This window comes from Bos indicus x Bos taurus, chromosome 22 (assembly GCF_003369695.1).
Source record: "Bos indicus x Bos taurus breed Angus x Brahman F1 hybrid chromosome 22, Bos_hybrid_MaternalHap_v2.0, whole genome shotgun sequence".
Lineage (NCBI taxonomy): Eukaryota > Metazoa > Chordata > Mammalia > Artiodactyla > Bovidae > Bos > Bos indicus x Bos taurus.
The window spans coordinates 11,828,877-11,847,891 of record NC_040097.1 but is presented as its reverse complement, the minus strand read 5'-3'; the positions used below and the strand labels follow the sequence as shown (position 1 = coordinate 11,847,891).

Genomic DNA, 19,015 nt, shown 5'->3' with positions numbered 1-19,015 from the left:
AAATCCCATGGATGGAGGAGTCTGGTAGGCTGCAGTCCATGGGGTCGCTAACAGATGGACATGACTGAGCAACTTCAGTTTCCCTTTTCACTTTCATGCATTGGAGAAGGAAATGGCAACCCACTCCAATGTTATTGCCTGGAGAATCCCAGGGACGGGGGAGCCTGGTGGACTGCCGTCTATGGGGTCGCACAGAGTCGGACACAACTGAAGCGATTTAGCAGCAGCAGCAGCAGCAGGCTTGGGCAGCATTCACTACTGAACGGGCCCCCAGGAGGCCAAGCAATGGTGGCACTATCTGGTATGACTGCTGTCTTCTCTGCCCCCTGGATCAGCTGTTCAGCCTGCTGTCTTAGTCCTCAGAGCAGCCAGTGAAGCGCCATTCAGTCACACTAGGTCCTCAAGACTGGCTTTTGAGTATGGTGGTCATTTGTAGTCCACCATTTGAGTATGGTGGTCACTTGGGGTATTGGGAGGCTCAAAAGGAGTTACTGATATACTGGGGCAACGGGCGTGGCGTGTGGTGTATGGTCCCTCATCTCTGAAGTAGTTGTTATCTTTGAAACCCTGCTCCATGAACATCCTTGCTGTTAGTACTTCGGAGTGGCCCCAGTCCACAGAGACTTTATTGTAGGGCAGGAGGGAAGAGGGCTCCTTGGCAGTGGTCCAGGGTGGAGGTTGGACTGCACAGGGCTCAGCTTTCACTGGGCAGAACCGGCACACTGGCCAGGGCAGGCAGCAGCCGAGTATATATGTCTACCCCACGGAGGAATACGGCCTCGTGCAGCCGTTCATCGTGGTCATGGAGCAGTATGGGCGTGCGGTTCATGGGTGAGAAGCCCAGAGCTGGGACCCCTACCTGCAGGGAATGAGGGGAGCTGTTAGGGGGAAGGCCAGCACCTTGGAACCACTCCAGTGCCCGCCCTCCCGCAAGTGGCTCACCGCGCGAAGATAGCGGCTGTCCGTGGCAGCGGGGAAGATCTCTGGCTCCAGAGTGAGGTTCCTGGTGAATGTGGAAGCAGGGAGGGCAAGGGAAGGATTAAAGGAGCAAAGGAAAGTGGAAGAGAGGGGAAGGGGAGAGGAGGGCTGGCCAGCGTGCTCACATGTCTTTGCAGGCCCCGCTAAATGCTGCCCACCAAGGGTCTGAGTCATCAGTAGGTGTCACTTGGGGCTCTGTCCACTTCTGTGGGGAGAAGGATGGCAGGATCAGGACAGAGTCTGGGCATCTTGCCCTATTCTTCATAGAGTAAGCTGTGCCTGGCAGAGGACACACCCCCATGCACCTACCCAGACATCCAGCTGGCCAGTCCAGCAACAGGCCCTTTTTCAGTCTTTCAAAGGCCACAGGCCAAGGACCTCTGTCCTCCACTTCCCATCCATCCTCAGATCCTAGCCCAAGTGCCCCTTGCTCAAGAAGGTGGTCCCAGACCTCAGTCTGGTCAAAGACTCCAATTACAAGTCCACACAGTATAAGGTCCCACCCTTTCCTGGATCACGTGTTCATACTTATATAAAATAATTATTTGACTCATGTCTATTTCTCTCTTCATGCTGTAAGAACTGAGGGCAAAAACACTCCCCAGTGTTCCCCAGCACCCAACAGTGGCCTCTACAACTAATGCTTGTTGGTTAATCAAACATGTCTCTCACGGCTAAAGAAATGTCAGGATGTATGTAGGCATACCAAGTGTACAGCGACACGCAGCAAACCCAGTCTCCCCAGCTCCTATGACTCCCCCATCGTAGGCGCCCCCGTCCATACCTGAGCAAACTCGAAGGTGACCCCCTCGCCAGCTGCCTGGCACCAGTCCTGCAGCTGCCCCTCGAAAGCCTAAGAGAAGGGAGGTGAGCTGACCCCGAGGACTGGGCTGAGGACCCGGGCTCCCTCCTGCAAACCCAGGTGGAGGTGGCACCTTCAGGTCCACATCCGGGGCCACACGGAAGTCAAAGCTGGCACTCATGGTGGCAGGTACCACGTTATAGGCCACGCCGCCCTCTAGGATAGTCAGGTTCACGGAGGTCACAGCCCCCTCCTTCAGTTGAGGGTCTGACTGCAGCCTGTGGTGAGGGGGCAGGGACAGCCGGCAGCAAGAAGGAGGAACAGATAAAAAGGTGGCTCAACCCCACCTCCTCCCTTGCATGACCTCCCAGAGCCCCATGCCCTTTCCCAGGCTGCCTCACCTCTGCCTTTCCTTCTCCCGAAAAGCCAGGATGGAGCTCACAACCTTGTGCTAGGAGAGTGTGAGGTGACATGTGACAGGGGCCCCAGGACAGAGCCTCGGGAACTCCCACACTCCCTCCCCGTGGGCCACACACCAGCTTCTCCGCTGCTGTGTCCTCGATGAATCGCGAGCCATGGCCCGGCTTCCCAGTGCTGGTGACCCGTACCCCTGGGAGAGGCAGGGGGAAGGGGGTGGCTTCAGAATGGGACAGGTTGGAAAAGCAACCAGCCCCGAGATGGGCCCATGGCCTTCCCCCTCCTTCCAAACTCCTCAGGCCAGGCTCCGTCACCCTCCGAATGCACAGAGTAAAGCTGGTTTCTGCCCACAGTTTGGGGCTCCACTCAAGCTCAGGAAAGAGACGCCGGAGTAGGAAGGGGCTGGGAGGCAGAGGCCCTGGGTTCAAGGCCTACTCAGGCCCCAGCGTGCTGGGGAGCCCTGGGCGGACGGGCCCCTGTCCCTTGTGGCCCAACCTCCCATCTGCACAATGATCTCCACCCTCCAAGTGCATACTCACACCAGGGGCTCCGCTCACTGTAAAAGACAGTGAAGGCATCAGTGGGGTTGGCCAGGCCTGAAGAGGAAAAGGCGGTTCAGAGGGTGGAGTGGCCCAGCCTCCACTAGCGGCCTCCCTACCCTCTGCTGGCTGCTCAGTGGCCTGCCACCCTGCTCACCCTCATCCAGGGCAAAGCCAGCCCTCAGGGCCTGGAACTCAGGCCGCTTCACAAACAGCTCCATGCCTTGGTGACCCCCAATCTCCTCATCTGTAAAGGCAGCAAGAATGTGAGACAGGGTGGGTACCCCAACACGCTCTCCCTGCCCCTGAAGGTGCCCCCCATCAGGCACTCCTACCTGGCACAAAGGTCAAATGGATGGTTCTGGGGAAATGGTGGCCTTCAGCCTTCAGCCTCCTCACAGCCTCCAGGTATCTGAGGGGCAGGGAGAGGGTGTAAGCTGGGTGCTGGGGGGAGCCATGAGATGCTTGAGCAGGCAGGCTGGAGCCTTGGGCCCTGCTCCGCCACAGCCTAGCAGGTGACTCCAGCAAGTCTCTGTCCCCATCTCCCCATCCAGGCAATGGTCATAGCAGGAATTCCCACCCAAGGTAAGGGGTCAAGATGTTCCTTGGCCTTGCGGTTCTCCAATCACGCCTGGGTCCCGTGAGGAAACTGGGAATGAAGGACACTCACTGGATGCTGACACACTTCATGTCCTGGGCGCCCCTGCCATAGATGTAGCCGTCTGCATCCTTGAAGGCCTCAAAGGGATCATGACTCCAATATTCCTGGGGGCATGGGCAGGAAGAGGGACCCAAGCCCCAAATGTAGTCATTGACCTACTTTGCTCAACTGTGGTCCCGCCCTGAAGAGGGCTGCTGACAGCCGTCATCCCTCATCTCTGCCTCCCACCTCCACCACCAGCGCCCCCAACCCACCCTGGCATGGAATGGCTACTGGGCAGAGTCTGCCAGAGTGGAGTAATGCTCTATGCGGTCAAGTCTGTGCCAGGACCAGCACCGCAGGCGCCCTGCAGTTGAATGGGCGGGTCTGTACTTTGTCCACAAGGGTTGCTCCATTGTGGGACACTGTGTTCCCACACCCCCACACCCCCAAGACACCTGGAAGACAGGAACCACATCCGTATGGGAGTTGAGCAAGACGGAGGAGAGTTTGGGGTTGGTGCCTGGCCAGGTTAACACAGTCACTACACGGCCAGGTGCCACCTAGAGAGGGCCAGGAGGAGGGGTTGTCAGTGCAGGGTGAGAAGCTGCTTCAGGCCCACCTCCCCCTTCCCATGCAGCGCCGCACGCTCACCTCCACTTTCTGACAGCCCAGGCCTAGCTGGAGGGCTCTCTCCTCAAAGAAGGCCACGGCTGCCCCTGGGGACACAGAGAGCCTGGCTGCTGCTTCTGCCTCCCCACCCATCCTCACCTCCCACGGGCCCAGGCAGAGATGGGGGGACATCCAGAGAGGGGAGCAGACACCTGCCTCCACACAATTCCTCATCCATAAGAGACCTTTGCATCTCGGTCCCCAAGGAAGATGTTTCTTGGCCAGTGACCCTTTGTGGAAGGCCAGGTGGCAAGTCCAGAGTGAGAAGCAGGTGTCATCCTTACCCTCCCTAAACATGAGAAAACAGGGACTTCCCTGGTGGTCCAGTGGTTAAGACTCCAGGCTCCCAATGCAGGGGGCAAGGGTTCCATCCCTGGTAGGGGAATTAGATCCCCACATGCTGCAATGAAAGCTCCCACACATGGCAAATAAGACCTGGCACAGCTAAATACTTCTTTTTTTTTTAATTTGGGGAAAGTGACTCAGACACAAGGCTCACCAGCTGGGATGTGGACTGGACCTAGGCACACAGTTATCTGGCACCAAGCCTGATTCCTTAAGGGCTGTGGCCTTTGTTCCCCCAGGAGACTTCCGGGAGCCTCTGCTTCCCCTCCCCAACCGCAAGTCCTGGGGAGTGAGGGGGAAGATTTTCTAATCTAAACGCCGGTTGTAACTTTTGGAGCAGCACAGACTGGAAGGGCTGCTGAGAAGTCTGTTGACCCAGGGAACGACTTAGAGCAGTGGAGGAGCCATCTGAGGCAGCAGATTAGGCTCAGCTGGGTGATAGAGGCTGCTGCCTGGTTTAGAGCACAGTCCCCGCCCCTGAAGCCCCGCCACAAGTCCTGAAACCGACGCGTGCTCACCATAGTCCGGCTCGGGCTGGAGGGTTCGGATGCGCAGGTACTGACGGAAGAGAGTCACGGATGGGTGCTCGCCCTCTCTACCCTCGCTGGCCATGGCGCTGCCCTGCCGTGGTGAGCTGGGGGCAAAGCGAGTGGCTGCCTACTCCTCCCCGCACCTGGCGCAGGTGGACTCCATCTGCACGCCGCCCCTCCCCAGGGCGGTTCCCCGGACGTCCCCCGTTACAGATCCCCCATTCTGTTTCAGGCGCTGTGCGGACCACTTTCAACACAGTTCCTTATTTAATCCCCCAAGGAGCCCCATGAAGTTTATGCCTCTGAATGCACACATTACAGAGGAAAAAGCAAAAAGAGGCTGAGAGACAGCTAAAAAGTAACTGAGCCACGTTTGAACCCACACGTTGACTCCCGCCGCCCTTCTCGAAAAGAAATTTCCCCATTGCCTGGATTTCACTTCAGGGAGCTCCAGATCCCGCTACCCCTCACCAAGGCCCCCCACCTCGCTCTCGGCTGGTCTTGGCCCGCGATCGCCGCTTGGCGTCCGCCCTGGACTCTGGGCGGGACTCGGGGTCCTGTGAGGTCTCAGGATCAAAACTGCCCTGGTCCGCCCACCACGTGGCCGGACCTTGCAGGGCGGAACCGAAGACTGCGAATCAGGGCCATCCCAGACTCTAAGGCCCAGTCGGCCGGTCGGCCAGGGCGTCCCCGCCCGCCAGTGGTTGCAGCCTCCACCAGTTACCTGAGGCTGGGATTCAGGATCCCGCCCCGGGGCGGCAGCCTCCGCCACCAGCTCCGCCCCGCACCCGGAGGCGAGCTCCTGGCTGACCCCGCCCCCTCAAGCCCAGTCCCGCCCAGCAGGGCACGCCCCCCACCCCGCCTTTGGTTCTGGGTAGCCGGTCCCACCTCCTGCAACCTCCAGATTGGGCGAGAAAAGAAGAGGGCGGGCACCGACTGGAAACGTCGCAGCAGCCCGCTTGGGCGCCCCCTCGCTCTCAGGGTTCAATCCCGCTAAGTCCTGCTGGAGCTGGTCCCCACCTGCTCCACCACCCCCTCCCGCGAGTCTCTACTTCTCCCCTCTTCACGCTTCAACTCCTTAGGGACGGCCTCCCTGACGGCCTCAACGCTCCCTGTGTGGAGAGGTTTACTGGTTAACAATCTGTGAGCGCCAGGAGGCTGGTCCAGGTACCCTCAGGATCCTGTTCCTGGCAGGGCACAGAGCAGACGGACAGCGTGCCAGGCACGGAGGATAAGTGAACGGATGAGCGCCTGTGTGATCGTGCCGCTGTGTGGGCAAAGCTGTGTGTCAGTGGGTGACTGTGTATGACCACGTGAGTGTGAGATGGTGGATGTGACAGAGGATGGCACGCTGAGAGGATGTAATCGTGACGCTGTAGACAGGAGAGGTGGGAAACTGCACAGAAGCATACGTGTGGCACGTTCTTTGCCGATCCTGGGCCAGTTTCCTTGGCTCTTCTGCAGCCACCGGAGAAGGACGATCAAAGAGGCACAGGTGTCCCACTGGCCACCCACAGGCCGCACACAGTTGTAGCTGCCCATTTGTGTGTCCGGCTGTCCTCTGTACTCTCAGACAGTTCTACCCTCTGTTCCAGAGGGTGACTCAGCTTGGGGAGGGGCGGGGTTGAAGACTTCAACCTCTGGGCACAGGGCAGGCAGGCTAGGAAGGTAGGGTAAGGTCCATCCAACCCTCCTGGGGTTTAAGTTCAGCTGCTGACCCACATATTCCCAGACACAAGGCTTGCTGGTTCACCTGCAATGCTATTGTTGGCATGTTGATTATTTTGAATTAAAGTCACTTAAGAAATGTCCAATGCCAGAGGGACATTCTGACCCTCCTTTCTGTCTCCCTGAAAGCAGGAAAGAAATCTCTGTGAAAGGTACACTCCTTGAATCTGGAGATAGGACACCCTTATCTCCAGGGATAGGGAATGCAGGCCGAGAAGCCTCTATAAACCAACTTTGTTACTTCTTTTAATTTACTACCCCCAAGCCCAAACTCTGTTTATTAATAGATTCTTTACTAATTGAGCATCCAAAATATGTTTTTGTCCTGTCAAGTCCTCACAAATTTATTGTCTAAAAACTATAAAAGCTGCCTGCTTTGGTCACTTCTTATGTCTCATTTCTATGAGACCTCCTTGCACACAACTAAAATTTCTTTTTCTCCTGTTAATCTGTTTTGTGTCAGTTTTATTGTTAGTCCAGCCAAGAACTCAAGATGGGGAGAGGGGGAAATTTCCCCCTCCCCAATACTATGTTACAAGATAAACCACATTCGCCATCCCCTCCTCTACACATCCTGCCCCTTTTGGCCATGGAACCTACATCCTGATTCACTCATCTCAGCCACCAGACCCTGGATTTCCCATGAATCCCAGTGATCATTTAGCAGGAGTAATGACCCCTCTCAATGACAGTCCCACCTGCCGGCCCTGTGTGGCCAAGTGCTCTGCTTACCCAGATTTAGTCAATCCTAAAACCACTTTCTGAACTAGGTGTTACATCATGCCCATTTTACTGATGAGGAAACTGAGTCACAGACTAGCCACTCAGCAGCCATCTAGTAAGTAGCCTATGTCCTCAGCCTTCTCAGGCTGCTGGAGCACTCCCTCCAGCTCTCAGTCCCGAGCAGTCCCACACTTGGCTCCAACTCTCACCCCACCTGCAGCAATGCCAGCAAACAGGACCTGTCACTCCCCAGGTATGACAAAAATGCCTTTTTTTTTTTTTAATTGTGCCTCTGAGATAAAATGAAAGGTCCCGACTGGGTCTAGCCCTCTGACCTCTGCCCTCTAATCACAGGGGCTGCTGCCCCGGTGTGGACTTGTCCCCCTCCAAGTTCCAGCCAGGCCTGGGGCCTGGACAGTGGGTGAGCTCACAGTAGATGGTCAAGGAAAGCAAGAAGTTCGAGGTGGAAGTCTTGTGGCTTGTGGAGGTAGCAGGCGTGGCCTGCATTGCGCAACTTCACCGTGGCGTGGTTGGGCAGGTGGCGGAGCTGCCGCAGTGACTCCCGAGCCAGGGTGCGGTCCAGCTCCCCATACAGGATGAGAGTCGGAGTCTGCAGGGCAAGGCAAGGCGCCATGATCCTGGGGCCTGAGGGGGACTGACCCTCAAGCCATCTCCTTAGGAAATCTTCCCGATACACACCCCATCTCTTCCATCCAGATCAAGGATGGGGCCATGTGTCCTCCAAGTACAACCTATGTATTTTCCCCCCATGACCCAAGCCAGGGACAGGAAGCCAGGACTTTCAGAGACCCTCCTCCCAATACCTTCACGGCCTGGAATTGTTCCTGGGTGTAGTTCTGGGTGGAGGCAGGTGCAATGGGCACGAATCCACGCAGCTGGTGGTGGCCTCGCATCAGGAAGGGCAGGGCATAGCGGCCACTCAGTGAAGGGCTCACCAACACAGCGTTCTGCACATTTAGGTCCTGCAGCACTCGCTCCAACAGCTCTGCCCGCCCTGCCTCTGTGCTTGCCTCCTTTGAAGGTGCCGAGTTCCCAAAACCTGGCAACAGTAGAAGGCACCAGCTGAGGCAGGCTGGGAAGGTGGTCAGGACTTCCTGCTCACCATAGTGGCCAAAGAGATGGGGACCAGTGGCACATAACATCTGCTACCCCCAAATCCCCAGAAGTTATGTTTTTGTAAGGTGATAGGGCTGTTAAGAAAACCATCTTTCATTCATCATACTGGCAAAACTGAAGATTGATAGGGACCTCCTTGGTGGTCCAGTGGCTAAGAGGCTATGCTCCCAATGGAAGGGGCCTGGGTTCAATCCCTGGCCAGAGAACTAGATCCTGTGTGCCACAACTAAGACCCAGCACAGTCAAATTAAAAAAAAAATTGATAATACACAGTGTTAGGGAAGATGAAGGAAAATGGATACTTTCATGTATGACTGATTGGAGAGTAAATCCATATAGCATTTTTAGAGGGTAAGATAATATTTGTCAAGAAATTTTAAATGTGTGTTCTCTGACAAATCAATTGCCCTGATGGCTACCCTACAGAAATTATTGCCCATATGCTCAAAGAAGCATGTTCAGGGGCCTCCCTGGGGGTCCACTGCTTAACACTCTGTGTTTCCAATGCAGGGGGCATAGATTCCATCCCTGGTTAGGGACCTAAGATCCCACATGGTGTGTTGCGTGGTCAAAAAATAAAATAAGCAATGCAAAAAAAGAAAAGGGGCATGTCCAAAGATGCTTCAACTTCCTTACTTGAGCATTTTGACTGACACTGAAAACTCTAAACCAGCCTACACAGCCACCGGTAGAGGAGTGGCCAAATGAAACCTGTTCATCCCTCCAACGACACACATTAGGATAAGGGAGGGTTACATTGCCTGACATGACCCATGAGACACGGCAGAGGGGAAGAAAACCAGGTTGCAGACCCAGTTTTTTTGCAGACCCAGACCCTGCTAAGCAGGCAGGACACCAGTCATGTTTACAACCCCAACCACATAACCCTGCATCTCTAGATCTAAAAGCACCCAAAGAGGATCTGGCACCCTCAAACTGCTTAGAGAAGTGACAGGGAAAGAGAAGTGGCATGGGTCTCTGAGAGGGGTCACTCTTGGTTGATTTTTTAATGACAAGAATAACAGCAAAAAATCATTTGTATAGCTGAAAAAGACATAAAGCTACCTACGTTGTCATAAAAAGTACAGTGAGCTCTCCCCATGTGATCTTTTGTGAGGCAGGTAATGTTTCTTTTAAGGTCGTGTTTCTAAGTGCTCTGTGACATACAACAATCCACACCGTAGTTTCAAGGTAGAAAATAAACACAGAGCTTTTCGTGTTGCCCCTTTGTGTTGTGACTTGCCACTGCCTGTCTAGACCCTGGGGTCCAGATGCTCCCCAGCCACACCTTAGGGCTTTCCTACCCCTCCAGGTCTACCCTCTGGCATTCTGTCCCTTTGTCCCTGCTGCATGTTACCTCCCTGGACCCAGGGGCGGGGGCTCACCTGGAAGGTCAAGGGCCACAGCCCGGTAGCCCCTCTGTGCCAGCAGCTGCAGTGTGCCCAGCTGCTCCCACGTCCGGGAGCTAAAGGCCTTTCCGTGGAGCAGCACCACATCCACCCTGTGGGCACACGGGGGAGTGTGTGTGTCCTGGGGGTTCTTTCTTCCAAGGCTTCTTCCACCACCCTCCCAGGTCCTGAGCACTTGGAGTTGAGCTGGGGGGTCCCACACAGGGATGCTCCTTGGGCCTAGTCCTTCTACTCCACCCTAGGGTAAGCACCTACCTGTGGGCCCGGTGGAATGGGAGCACCTCACGGTAAAAAATGGGGGAGCTGCCAGGGGTGAGACCAGCCAGGATCGTGACATTGGAGTCTCCCCAGAGCCAGGAGGTCTGCTCAGGGGGTCCTGGCAGCCCCACATATAGCAGCAGCATGAACAGCAGGCCCAGGCCCAGGCCCAGCAGGGCAACCTGGGACCGGCTCATGGAGGTCTTTACCACAGTCTGGAGGAGAAGAGGAGATGGAGAAGAGGGTAGAGCTGAGCCCCCACAAAACCCCCTCAAATCCCACCTAGGAGTTCCCAGCAGAGGAAAAGCTCAGCCCTTGCCCTTTCCTCTGCTCTGGGCAAGTGTCTGAGGGTTCACACCCAAGTACTCCACACGCCAGGGCAAGGGCTGAGATACCCCATAAGTGTGAGGAGCATCTGAGATGTCCCCCTGGCATCAGGGGCCACCACCATCCCTGTGCCAGCTAAAACCACTTCCACTCATCAAGGACTTACGACAGCCAAGCCCTATGCTAGGCCCTTCACATGTAATGACTCATGAATCCACACAAGAACGCTAGGGAACAGATATGATGATAGGTTTCTTATAAAGGAGCAAACTGAAGCTCGGAGAGGTAGATTCTCTTGCCCGATGTGCAGAGTAGCAAGTAGCAGAACTGACACTTGAGCCCAGGGCTGGGCTCCCAACTACCAGGCCACACTAATTTTGCCAAGAAGGAAACTGGGGCTGGGAGGTGATGGATGAACTGGTGGTTGGAGGGGTGAGGGTCATCAAAGGTGAAAGACATCAAAGAGCAAAGCAATGTCCCACTAAGGGCATGTTTGCAAATGGTTCTGTTTATCAGACTGCATACAATAATGCTAAAATCAGAATGTGATGGGAATATTTAATGTTCTACCCCAACTGATATTAAGTGGGAAGAGAACTCATGGAGAATATCCCTGATGGAGGAAGTGCCTAGGCCTGAGTACAGGGCTAGCAAGAAGCATGGCACACTTACAAATGGAAAGGGCAGCAGGAGGCTGGAGTGACAAATGCCTCCTACCCCCCAGCTTTCATGCCAAGTGACCCGTTTCATGGACTCCTCCAGTCTGACTCTTTGCCAGCCCAGAAGACAGACCTCAGGACCCACACCCAGAGCAGTCAGCCCTGACTTTGAGACTCCTCTGCCAATTCCTGGCTGTGTACCTTGTTTGTCAGTAAAATGGAGAAAATAACCTTGCAGCTGCTCTCCCAAGCCTTCTGTGAGATTTCAATAATTCAAGGGGCCTGACCAAGGGCTAGCCTATCATAATTTTTTGGGTCTAGGAATCCTTGTTCCTGGATTCCAGGGAACATGTCTTTATTTGAGTGCCTGCTGGGCACTGGCCCTAGATCTGAGCTGGGGAATCGCCTTCGACCCTACCCACCTCTCCCAGAAGTTTTGGGGATGCTTCCCAAGCCCCCAGGCCCAGTCTCCAGGGTCAGGTGGTGACTGGGCAGTGGCAGCCCCTCTGGAGCAGAACCAGGAGCTGCGTGGAGGAAGAATACACTCCTCTCTTCTTTCTGCCCACCACCAGCCTCAGATGCAAGCATCCAGCACATAAGCCTAGGTTCCCACCAAGCAGAGCATCCACGCTGAACCTCTCCTGTGGTGGGCCTGGGGCACTGGGGCACCTCTCCAGGTAGGGAGGGATGGGACTGCAGCCGTTGTTATGGCAACCCAGGCAGCTGAGGCACTAGACAACAGTATGCTACAGAGATGGAAGAGGGGGAGGGGAGGCACTGTACCCACATGAGGTCCTCGGCGTATGTTTCAACAATGACACATAGGTGTACAGACATGCACACAAACTCTTGTCCCCGAACACTTTTCCTATGTACAGGCTAGTCCCTGCATGGCCACACAGCCTCCTTGCGCATGCATGGGCCTGTGTACAATCGATACCTTGAAATACACCCTCAAAATCACACATACATCAGTTATCAGGAAGGCAGATGCACAGGTACACGTACACACACACACACACACACACGCTTTTAAAATCATATGCAAAAAAAAAAATCATATGCAGACCCTCATATCTCAAGCACACAATCCTAAAACTACACACGTACACAAGAACGTGTATTTGGAGGTACAGGCAGGCAGACACCGAAACACAGAGCTTCAGAAATATATATACATACAGGTAGATATACATCCTTGAAGCCACACAGCGCACAGAAATACTCACAGTAGACATACACAGACACAAGCGGGCAGATAGACTGACATACTGCCCCCCCGCGCAGGCACACAGAGAAACTGACACACGCACGCACACACCCAGGCCCCCAAGAACACCCTGCCAACAACTGAGCGGGTGCACACACGTGACAAAGGAACAAAAACAAGCACACTGGCTGCCCCAGCGCGGCCCCTCCGGCAGGGCTCTGCCCCAGGGCTCCGGGGGCAAGGGGCGGGGCAAGAATGGTCCGCCCCGGGCAACCTGCTGGCCTCACTCCCCGGGGACACTTACCGGGCCAACAGGGATGACTGGACCCGCCACCGTTGGGCGGGCTCTGCTCGGATGCAACCAGCGGTCAAACGGCGCCGCGACGTTGGCGCTGCTTCCACCACTCTGCGGGCCGCTGCGGTCACTAGGTGGCGGAGAGCCTCAGTGCGCTTGCGCAGTCCGCGGTCTCAGTCCCGCGCCTGGCAGCCAAGTTGGAAGGGACACTGGGGAGAGGCACCCCAAAGCACAGAGGCCCGGCCCCACTTCCCACTGTCCAGATATTCCAGGTTGTTTTTCGGCCTGAGAGCTGGGACATAAAGAGAAGTCACCCGACTTCTTCCCACCAGCGTGTCTCCACCCTTAGTCTCTGGTCTGTATGGCAGGGTTAAGGATAAGGGTTGTCTTTAGGCCCACCAAGGGTTGTCACCACCGCAGAGAGTTGTCTTAAGGACCTAATGTCTGGAATGGAAGCTTCACTGTGTAACTGCCAGATATTAGTATTGTTTTGAAGCAGCCCCAGGTCTCTGGTCAGCCACTTCCCTGACCCCTGCAAACACACACACACACACACATGCATGCACTCAGCCAGAGTCCTGGTGGCCTCTAGGCTCCTTCATGTCTCTATAAGTCATCTATCCTGGTTAGTGACATGTGACCAACATCTGACCTGTCCCTAGCCTGTGTGGCCAGGCCTGGAACAGGGAGGATGGGAGGTTGAACACACAGCATTCACTCATTAGCACTCTGTGGAGTAGGCAGCATCACACCCATTCTACAGGCAAGGAAATATGCTCAGGGCAGCTGGGAGATCGATCAAGACCAGGCATTGTCAAAACTTCTCATTCTAACCAGTCTGGCTTCCATATATGTTCCAGATTGAAAACTTTGGGCTTGGGCAGCCCAGGCAGGGGATGAGGCGGGGGTGGGGGGGTGGCAGTGGGGAGGGACAGGAGCGATGAGGCCCCAAAGGAACACTTCTTCTCAAGATAAACCATATGCACCTCGGGCAGGTTGCTCAGGGTCTCTGGGTCCGACCCAGTCTGGGGTACATGGGGTCGAGGGGCATGGGGAAACCAAGACCGCTGTGAGAAGATGGGTCTAGCATAGCAGCACCCACCTCCCTGCGACGGATTGCCGCCACAAGCGGGCGCCCTGGAGCACGGCCCAGCCCCCGCCCTCCGGCGGGCCACCTCCCTCCTTCCCCGCACCAGCCCCTTCCCTGCTTCCGCGCCCCGGCCCGAGTCGCCGCCTTCACTCGCCAGCCGCCTCGCGCAGCTCCCCAGGTACCTATCCCGCGCCCTCCGACCCTCTCTTCCTTTCTCTAGTTAGACCCCACCCCCACCCACCGCAAAGTTTCTCCTCTTCTTATCTTGGCTCCCCAGGCCCCCTTACTAGGGTCTGCCCCCCTCGGCTTTTGCATGCACCTTACCAGACCCTGCGATCCACAACCGACCTCGTCGGAGGGGACAGAGCCAGAGGTGGCGGTGCCGGAGACCGCGCCTGGCCTCGGCGACCGTGTGTTGGGCCTCAGCGGGCCGCGCGCTGAGCACCTCGCGGGCTTCGTGGGCCGGAACTCCAAAGCTTTTCCCCGCTCAGCGCTCCGGTTTCCGGCTCCGGAAAATAGATTTTTTTTTTTCACTTCAGCCCCGACTCCCTTGGGTCTGCGGTGCCAATCCATGACCTATAGCAGTGCCTGGAGGAGGAAAAGGCTGATAAGCAGAATAGTTAGCTACTTACTGTTGATACGTTTGCTATACTTACTGTGTGCCAGGCACAGGGAGTGTTTTACACGCCTGGCTTCATTTAATCCTACCTACCACCTAGGACTTCCCTGGTGGCTCAGACGGTAAAGCGTCTGTCTACAATACGGGAGACCCGGGTTCGATCTCTGGGTTGGGAGGATCCTCTGGAGAAGGAAATGGCAATCCACTCCAGTACTATTGCCTGGAAAATCCCATGGTCAGAGGAACCTGGTAGGCTACAGTCCATGTGGTCACAACTGAGCGACTTCACTTTCACTACCTAGGAGCTAAGTTCTATTGTATTATCCCCAAAGGTAGGAAAGGATAATAACAATGGGAACAATAATTGTAATGGGAGCCCCATGTATTGAGTTCTTTCCAAAGGCAGGCACACTCAATTATCAGTGTTTTTTTTTTTTTTTTTTTTAACTCATACAGTCTTGAGGTGGACGTTCATGTTCCACAGTTCAGATGAGGAAACTAAGGCAATTAGGTAGTGGCAGAGGCAGAAATAACACCTGTTTTCCTCATCCAAGGCGCGCGCCTAGAGTTCTGGGAGCCTCCTTTGCTGCTGAAGGAGAGACCCCTGCCCTCTCCGGGGCAGCCTCCCTGCTCCACGTGGGCAGGGTGTTCTGTGGCAGCAGGTATGGCAGGCGTGGAGCAGCGCGAGGGCGCCATCCAGGTGCAGGGCCAGAGCCTCTTCTTCCGAGAGGCTCTCCCTGGCGGTGGGCAGGCCGCCCGCTTCTCTGTGCTGCTGTTGCATGGCATACGCTTCTCCTCCGAGACTTGGCAGAACCTGGGCACGCTGCACAGACTGGCCCAGGCTGGCTACCGGGCTGTGGCCATTGACCTGCCAGGTAACTCGGGGGGCGGGGGCAGGCTTCTGGACAGGGGTTGTGGGGGCCTCACCGGGGACCTGGGGCTGGGGGACTGGGGGGATTAGCCAGGCTGATCCCTGAGCTGGACAGGTCAGAGTGCACACTACAAGGCCTTCAGGCTTCTCTAGTCCATCCAGATACAGTCTGGACACTGCCCAGCTGCATCTGTGTTGCCTGGTGCAGTGTCTCAGTGTCTCTGAGCCTGTTTCCTTATCTGTAATGAGAGAGAACCACACCCATTCTGGAGGATGGTTTTAATGAGAATGGATTGAGATGCTCCATGTGAGTATGTGACCAGTACGTAACACAGAATAATTAGTACTCAGCTGATGGCAAGTAAAATGTTTTGAAAGAGCTGTAACCACTGGCTCTGTTGGAAGCCCTAAGGAGTGTCCCCTGGCACCTTTGGGGGTGGCTAAGCCCCTGGTCATGATCCCACCTACAAAGCCCTAAGTTAGGTCCTGAGGAGGGAAGGGCAGCGCCAGACCGTCAGTCATAACCTCAACTGGCAGGCCCCAGCCCACGGTGCCAAGTGTGAAAGGGGCAGCATGGCCGACCTGCTTCCATCTCTGGCCGTGGCTGGTATGGTTTCAGTGCCCAAGGGCGGGCCTCCAGGACAGGACAGGATTGGTTCTGACAGTGGGTTGGGCTGAACTTCCAAGCCAAGGCCATGAACGAATCCTTCTGCAGAAGGTAGGGACTGACTAACAGAGGGGAGATATGTGTGCAGAGACCACCCCTCATCCTGTCCTGGAGGGCATTTACCCTGCCAGCCCTGGGACAGGGGTCTCTGAAGCAGTTAACTCACTTAATTTTCACAACAATCTCAAATAGCAGATACTTTCGTTACCTCCTTTTAACAGATGGGGGAACTGAACAGTGGAGAGAGGGCTAAGGGCACTTTCCCAGGATTACATAGTAAGTGGATCACTGGGACTTGGATCCAGCCATGTGGGGCTTCAGAGCCTGATTCTTTGAGGACACTGTTCCGGTGGAGGTGGGCACAAACATGGAGGGAAATGCCTTATGGTTGCCACAGATACGACAGACCTAGGTTTCTGCAGGAATAACTACGCGCATGTTGCAGGAACCTGACACAGAGCTTGACCTAGGAGGGCTTTCTGGAGGAAGGGACCATCTCTCTGCTGTCTTCCTACTCACCACCTTTGTCTCTCCCACACCTGAATCCCTGCAGGTCTGGGGCGCTCCAAGGAAGCAAAAGCACCTGCCCCTATTGGGGAGCTGGTCCCCAGCAGCTTCCTGGCAGCTGTGGTGGATGCTTTGGATCTGGGCCCCCCAGTCGTGATCAGCCCATCATTGAGTGGCATGTACTCCCTGCCCTTCCTCACGGCCCCAGGCTCCCAGCTCCGGGGCTACGTGCCAGTGGCCCCCATCTGCACTGACAAAATCAATGCTGCCGACTATGCCAGAGTGAAGGTACCCCTGTGTGGGAGGCTGAGATGCCCCTGCCAGGAACAAGGAAGAGTCCATCCTGGGGCCTCGGGGGGGGGGCTGGGTAACCAAAGGGTAGTTTCTGAGATGAGTTGAACCACCAATCTCTACCCTTGGGGTAAGCTGACAGCAGATTACTATGCCAAGCCCATGCTGCATACTGGGGTAGACACAAATTTATGCCTTTCCATACGACCCCTTCACTGGGCCAGCTTGTCTCTCCCCATCATTTGCAGTGACCCCAGGGAGAGACCAAAGTGATGGGGAGGGCTGGAGCTATCTCTAGGAGGCTGGGTCTGGAATGGCAGGTCCCTGTTGACTCTGCCTCCTTTTTCTTTCTCTAGGCATCAGTTCTTATCGTTTATGGAGACCAAGACCCCATGGGTCAGACCAGCTTTGAGCACCTGAAACAGCTGCCCAACCACCGGGTGTTGGTCATGGAGGGGGCGGGGCACCCCTGTTACCTTGACAAACCCGAGGAGTGGCATACAGGGCTGCTGGATTTCCTGCAGGGGCTAGCATGAGGAGCAGCCCTGCTGATGGGGGTGGCCCGCTTGCCTGCCCTGGTCTCACTCTTGCTCATTCTCTCTCCTTCCCTTTGTGGGTTCCTTCTCATCCTGTACATTGCAACAGGTATGTCTGTCTATCTGGGTTCTTTTCTTTTAGGGTCTGTCATTTCCTCTTCTTTCTCTTGCAGGGACAGGCTGAAGAGGTGAAATCAAGAGGAAAAAAATTTCAGGAATCAAGGGACATAATCTGGTGGAGGGTAACCCATTAGATGAACTTCTATGTTTTCCTGATCAGCTTGCATTCCTTCTGCTCTGCCCAGCTTCTCCCCACCTACCACCTCCTCCTTTGGCTGCTCTGCTGGGTAGCACAGCCCCTAACTCCGCCTCTTAGGCCACAAAAATATACATACACACACGCATACTTACACATTAGAGTCATCTATGTTCCCAAATATGACCCTTCACTGGGCCGTACACAGCTCTGAGCTGACACTCAAGGCAGCGTTGCATTGCACGCACAGACACACACACATACTCTGCCGCCACACAAGTACTTACACAGGCACATTCTGCCCTCCCCAGCCAGGCAGCACCCCATGTCTGGGAAGGCAGGGATCCCACGAGGCCAGCCCTTGCAGGAGACCCTCTACCAGGGTTAGGGTATGTATGGCTAGCTCTGAACTTCACTAACCCACAGGTTGCAGCTGGCCCCGCATCACAAATGCTCCCAAAGGAGGGGTGGGGGAGGGCACCACTTCGACCCTCAGATCTCCCAGCTGGGTGCTCCACAGCTCCCCAGGCCTGGGTCTTCTCGGCCCAGCTAGTTTCCTGCTCTGAGGTTTGGCTGGTGGGGAGACCGAGAGTGAAGGTCTGTGAAATAAAGTGATGCAACTAGACCCGCAGGCTCTCGCTGTCTCCAGAGCGCCGCCCCTCCCCCGTCCCTTGGGGACCGCCACTGCGAGCCCCTCCCCCACCCTGGCGGGACCAGATGGTCCCCCTGCCCTTTGTCCACCGGGCCAGATGGAGGGGAAGGGAGATTGGATTCCCCTCCCCACCCCCACACACCCAGGTGCCAAGAGACTCAGCTGCAGGGGAGGTGGAGGTCAGTGGGACCAGGCTGAGCCGATTACAGAGAAGGGGAGGTAGATTTGAGTCCCAGGGGGCGCGTCGGCTTGGGGCGCCGTGCGGGGAAAGCGAGAGCTTGGGAACCGCCCAGCTCCCCCCGCCTACTCTTATCCCTTCCCTAGTCGAGTACTCAACTACGCCGCGACCCTGGCCCAAAAAGGAATTCTGGGGGTAGCTTTGGGGGGAATCACGGGGCGGGTGCACCGGGTCACACCGCTCTCAGGCCCCTCCTCCAGCTGGTCCGGTAACCTGTCCTGGACGCACAAGGGCCGGGCCTGGCGGAAGCTGGGGGTGGCTGAGGGGCGTGGGGCTTGGTGGTGGGCGAGAGCCCCGCGCGGGGATGGATGGCGCAGAAGCCAGGAGCTCCGGAAACTCGGCCCCGCAATGGGTCGAAACCTGAGCTCCGAGGGATCCGAGCGGGAGCGGGGCAGAGGCCGAGATGGGGGTGCAGGGGACTCGGGACGGAAGGACCAGCTGGCCGAGAGCGAAGGGACTGGGAGCCGGGCGCAGCGCGGGCGGCGCGGGCAGAACCGTGACCGGGACCGCGCTTCAGGCCGGATCCCCCTTCGCCCCCCACTCCCGGGGGCTGGAGGAGCTGGCGGGGGAGGGTCGTGCTAGCCCTCCCGGAAGCGGCCGCCGCTCGGGGCGCACCGCG

The 19,015-nt window shown here is 56.2% G+C and overlaps 3 protein-coding genes across 6 annotated transcripts; 1 reads left to right on the top strand and 2 right to left on the bottom strand.

Annotated features, from left to right (window-relative positions):
- Positions 1–594: 594 nt before the first annotated feature.
- Positions 595–5,500, bottom strand: ACY1 (aminoacylase 1). Of its 2 annotated transcripts, none has more exons than XM_027522411.1 (15): positions 5,408–5,500; positions 4,912–5,027; positions 4,031–4,095; positions 3,835–3,939; positions 3,407–3,501; positions 3,072–3,148; positions 2,894–2,983; positions 2,737–2,793; positions 2,317–2,390; positions 2,182–2,231; positions 1,914–2,058; positions 1,763–1,831; positions 1,104–1,183; positions 943–1,003; positions 595–859 (listed from the first exon to the last, which is right to left on the bottom strand). In XM_027522411.1, exons 2-15 carry the CDS (start codon positions 5,003–5,005, stop codon positions 695–697), a joined length of 1,227 nt encoding a protein of 408 aa, XP_027378212.1. In that variant the 5' UTR covers positions 5,006–5,027; positions 5,408–5,500; the 3' UTR covers positions 595–694. The 2 variants fall into 2 exon arrangements, with proteins under 2 accessions (XP_027378212.1, XP_027378213.1); XM_027522412.1 differs by having other exon boundaries at positions 5,395–5,478.
- A 1,598-nt stretch (positions 5,501–7,098) lies between these two features.
- On the bottom strand, positions 7,099–14,241 carry ABHD14A (abhydrolase domain containing 14A). Of its 3 annotated transcripts, none has more exons than XM_027522421.1 (6): positions 14,084–14,241; positions 12,679–12,961; positions 10,176–10,393; positions 9,897–10,012; positions 8,199–8,434; positions 7,099–7,984 (listed from the first exon to the last, which is right to left on the bottom strand). In XM_027522421.1, exons 3-6 carry the CDS (start codon positions 10,373–10,375, stop codon positions 7,802–7,804), a joined length of 735 nt encoding a protein of 244 aa, XP_027378222.1. In that variant the 5' UTR covers positions 10,376–10,393; positions 12,679–12,961; positions 14,084–14,241; the 3' UTR covers positions 7,099–7,801. The 3 variants fall into 3 exon arrangements, with proteins under 3 accessions (XP_027378222.1, XP_027378223.1, XP_027378224.1); XM_027522422.1 differs by having other exon boundaries at positions 12,679–12,854; positions 14,084–14,230; XM_027522423.1 differs by having other exon boundaries at positions 10,176–10,381; positions 14,084–14,173.
- Positions 13,835–18,131, top strand: ABHD14B (abhydrolase domain containing 14B). The gene is made up of 4 exons (XM_027522425.1): positions 13,835–13,937; positions 14,933–15,253; positions 16,470–16,711; positions 17,071–18,131. Exons 2-4 carry the CDS (start codon positions 15,043–15,045, stop codon positions 17,248–17,250), a joined length of 633 nt encoding a protein of 210 aa, XP_027378226.1. The 5' UTR covers positions 13,835–13,937; positions 14,933–15,042; the 3' UTR covers positions 17,251–18,131.
- The last annotated feature ends 884 nt before the right edge of the window (positions 18,132–19,015 follow it).